Source organism: Camelina sativa, chromosome 14 (assembly GCF_000633955.1).
Source record: "Camelina sativa cultivar DH55 chromosome 14, Cs, whole genome shotgun sequence".
In the NCBI taxonomy this organism is placed as follows: Eukaryota; Viridiplantae; Streptophyta; class Magnoliopsida; order Brassicales; family Brassicaceae; genus Camelina; species Camelina sativa.
In genome coordinates, this window is record NC_025698.1 from 4505232 (window position 1) to 4508540 (window position 3309).

At 37.5% G+C, this 3309-nt stretch overlaps 2 protein-coding genes across 4 annotated transcripts in view; both read left to right on the plus strand.

Moving 5' to 3' along the window:
* LOC104739638 (dynamin-2A) overlaps positions 1-2584 on the plus strand; it is an 18016-nt gene extending 15432 nt beyond the window's left edge. Inside the window, exons 19-22 of the mRNA XM_010460064.2 lie at positions 1312-1425; positions 1516-1583; positions 1661-1833; positions 2052-2584. Of these exons, the coding sequence (XP_010458366.1) occupies positions 1312-1425; positions 1516-1583; positions 1661-1833; positions 2052-2296 (600 nt within the window). The 3' untranslated portion in view covers positions 2297-2584. The remainder of the gene's footprint in view (positions 1-1311; positions 1426-1515; positions 1584-1660; positions 1834-2051) is intronic.
* The window catches only part of LOC104739639, a 5362-nt gene continuing 4918 nt past the window's right edge, over positions 2866-3309 (plus strand). For all 3 annotated transcript variants that reach the window (XM_019235226.1, XM_019235225.1, XM_010460068.2), the window contains exon 1: positions 2866-3161. The gene's annotated coding sequence lies outside the window, so the exon portion shown is untranslated. The remainder of the gene's footprint in view (positions 3162-3309) is intronic.

A 3309-nucleotide genomic window follows, 5' to 3' on the forward strand; every position in this document is an offset into this window, starting at 1 on the left:
TTTTTCTTCTATATCACTTAAACTTTGATAAAACTAATTGCCAAGGTAGATAACAAATAATTACTCTTTTCATCTAGGGTACTTAATGAAGAAAAGTGCAAAAACAAATGGATGGAGTAGGCGATGGTTTGTTCTGAATGAGAAAACTGGAAAGGTTAGCATTTTGAAACATATATCCTTCAGGTGTTGATCCAAATATGCAAAAAGAGAAAGCACTGTGATTACTAACTGGCTTTACCATTTACCTTTTCTAGCTTGGCTATACCAAAAAACAAGAAGAAAGAAACTTCCGGGGCACTATAACTTTGGAGGTATCGTTCTCTCCGTATGCTTTATTTTCTCCCTAAGGTGAAGTATAATTAGAGAAGTCATGAAAAAAAAAATAAAGAAGAATAATGGTTCAAATACACCTTGTTATTTTCTCGCACTAGTTCCTTCTTGGACGGAAAGTAACAAAGACTTGTGTATTGTAAAGCTTAAGCTTCAATTTTTTAACAGTACTGCTATCGATGAGAAAATTTGGCTGACTATAAATAACATTTTTTCCATGTATCTAACTTTACTTTTTCATAAACTTTATTAATCCACTCAGGAATGCACTATTGAAGAAATTCCTGAGGACGAAGTAGAAAAGTCAAAGAGCTCAAAGGACAAGAAGGCAAATGGACCTGATTCAAAAGGACCAGGCCTTGTATTTAAAATAACCTGCAAGGTTCCCTACAAGACTGTCCTAAAAGGTACATAAATCAATCATTATCAGAATTCGAACTTCTTAATCTTCTATGCGCATTTTTATGAGCTTTTCCTCAAACTATTCTGTTGCAGCTCACAATGCTCTTGTGCTTAAGGCTGAGAGTGTAGTCGATAAAAACGAGTGGATGAATAAGTTGCAAAAGGTTATCCAGGCTCGTGGAGGCCAAGTGGGCAGTGTCTCCATGAGGCAGAGTCTTTCAGAAGGTTCACTTGTGAGTCACTCATGGCCAGCTTTTATGATTAATCTTCATCTTACATTTCCTCTATCTTAAATATATGCTAGATACATTCACTAGTCTTACGCAATACCAATATCACTATAAAGAAAGTTAGAAACTTTACTCAAGAAGAGTTGAAATGGTTGGAAGTGCAAAAATAAATGTTATTTAGTATGTTTTAGTGAACATTTGTCGAATTGTTTTACTATTGAAAATTTTTTGCTGTAGAAGGGTCAGTTTATGGGTAGGCATGATGATACTTCTTCTCTTAAACTTGAGAGAAGTTATGTTTGGCATTTAAGGTGTTTATTGGTCATATTCTGATACTTATGTTTTTCAGGATAAGATGGTTAGGAAACCCATCGATCCAGAAGAGGAACTCCGGTGGATGTCCCAAGAAGTACGGGGTTATGTTGAAGCTGTTCTTAACAGCCTAGCAGCCAATGTTCCAAAGGTGAACTATTCTTATTCTAAAGTTCCAAAATTTTCTTCGACAGAGAATCCTTGGTCATGCTAGTAAGCAATGTAAATTCACCATGAACAGGCTGTTGTTCTTTGTCAAGTGGAGAAAGCAAAGGAAGACATGCTGAATCAACTATACAGTTCTATAAGGTTCAATATCTTCCCTGTGCCTAATTTAATTCAAGTTATGGTGTGCTTATTTGTGTTCTCCTGTATTTGATCTCTAGTGCAATAGGCAATGAAAGAATTGAGTCATTGATTCAAGAGGATCAAAATGTTAAAAGACGAAGAGACCGTTACCAGAAACAATCCTCTCTTCTTTCTAAGCTCACGCGGCAGCTTAGCATTCACGACAACCGAGCAGCTGCTGCTTCAAGTTATTCCGACAATGGTAGCAATGGTAAATTCATCCGCCTATAACAGTTCTTCATAGGGGTGTCAATTTCTGTTTGCGGTTTTTGGGATTTTTTTGTTTGGTTTATGAAATAGAGAAACCGAATACCATTTGGTTTGGTTTGATAGGGTTGTGGATTCAGTTGCTTAGAAAATATCTGAAAGATCTTTCAATGAAACTTGACTTTAAATATATATTTTGTTGCGGTATCACTTGACTCACAGAAAGTAGCCCAAGAACAAGTGGTGGTGGTTCTTCAGGGGACGACTGGATGAATGCCTTCAACGCCGCTGCTAATGGACCCTCAGACTCATCGTCAAGGTACGGTTCCGGTGGTCACAGCCGTCGCTACAGTGACCCTGCGCAGAATGGAGATGCAGCATCACCAGGCTCTGGTAGCAACCGCCGCACCACCCCGAATAGGTTGCCACCAGCACCGCCGCCGACGGGTTCAACTTACAGGTATTAGAACCTGAAGAGAAAAGGAAAAGAAAAAAAAGCCGGAAGCGCATTGAGTCCCGTTTTCAGGGACTAAGTTACTCATATATTTTTCTTAGTTTAAGAAAGTGAAGTGATTGGATGATTGTACTACTGTTTTTGTCTTCGTTGTAGATAGATATTCATATGATCACACACACACACATATGTGTTGGCAGCTAAAAGAGTTTAGTCTCTCTCATGAGTCAAATGTCTGTTTGAATTTTTGTTTTCTTCATTATCAACTTTTTTTGGCATCCATTTTTTTTGTTAGCACCGATATGATTTTGTATTTGAGATTCTCAGGATGAATCTTGAACCGTTTGGGTAAATAATCGAACTACTTCCATTGTTGTTTACAAAATCACAAATGCAAACTTTATTTTGGTCAAAACAACAAAACCAAAACAAAATCTGAAATTAGTTGAAACGGCATCGGATTAGCGCTCGAACGGGCGAACCAAATGAGCAAAACAAACAATATTTTTTTTTTTTTTTTTTTTTTTTAAAAAAATTTGTAATGTGTGACCCAATGAGATATATTTTCCAGAACAATTGGTGTTGTTGTGTTTAGTAGATGTTTTGTTTGTTCTTCCAAAATTTCACGAAACTTGGGAAAAGGATACTCTTCTAACCCTAATTTTCTTATTATCTCTCTCTTAAACTCCTTCACCGTCTCTCAATTTCCTCTCATTCTCTCCTCTGAGTACGACGGTGGGCTCTCCCATTTCCTCATTGTCCAAGGGTTTGTTTCTGTGGATCTCGAAGTTCAACGGAAATTTCAAGTAGAGAAGCCCCGCTCAGGCGCTGCTGCGGCCGTTGGAGCTCTCCGAGTTCCATCTCAAGCTTCACTTGCGGTGATTTTCATTTTCAATCTCTCTCTCTCTCTCTCTCTCTCTCGCTCTCTTTCTCTTTCTGGTTTTGTGGATTTTGACGTCTGTATGTTTCAATTTCTTTGAACCGAATTGGATTTTGTGAAACTTTTTTTTTTTTTTTTTTTTTTTT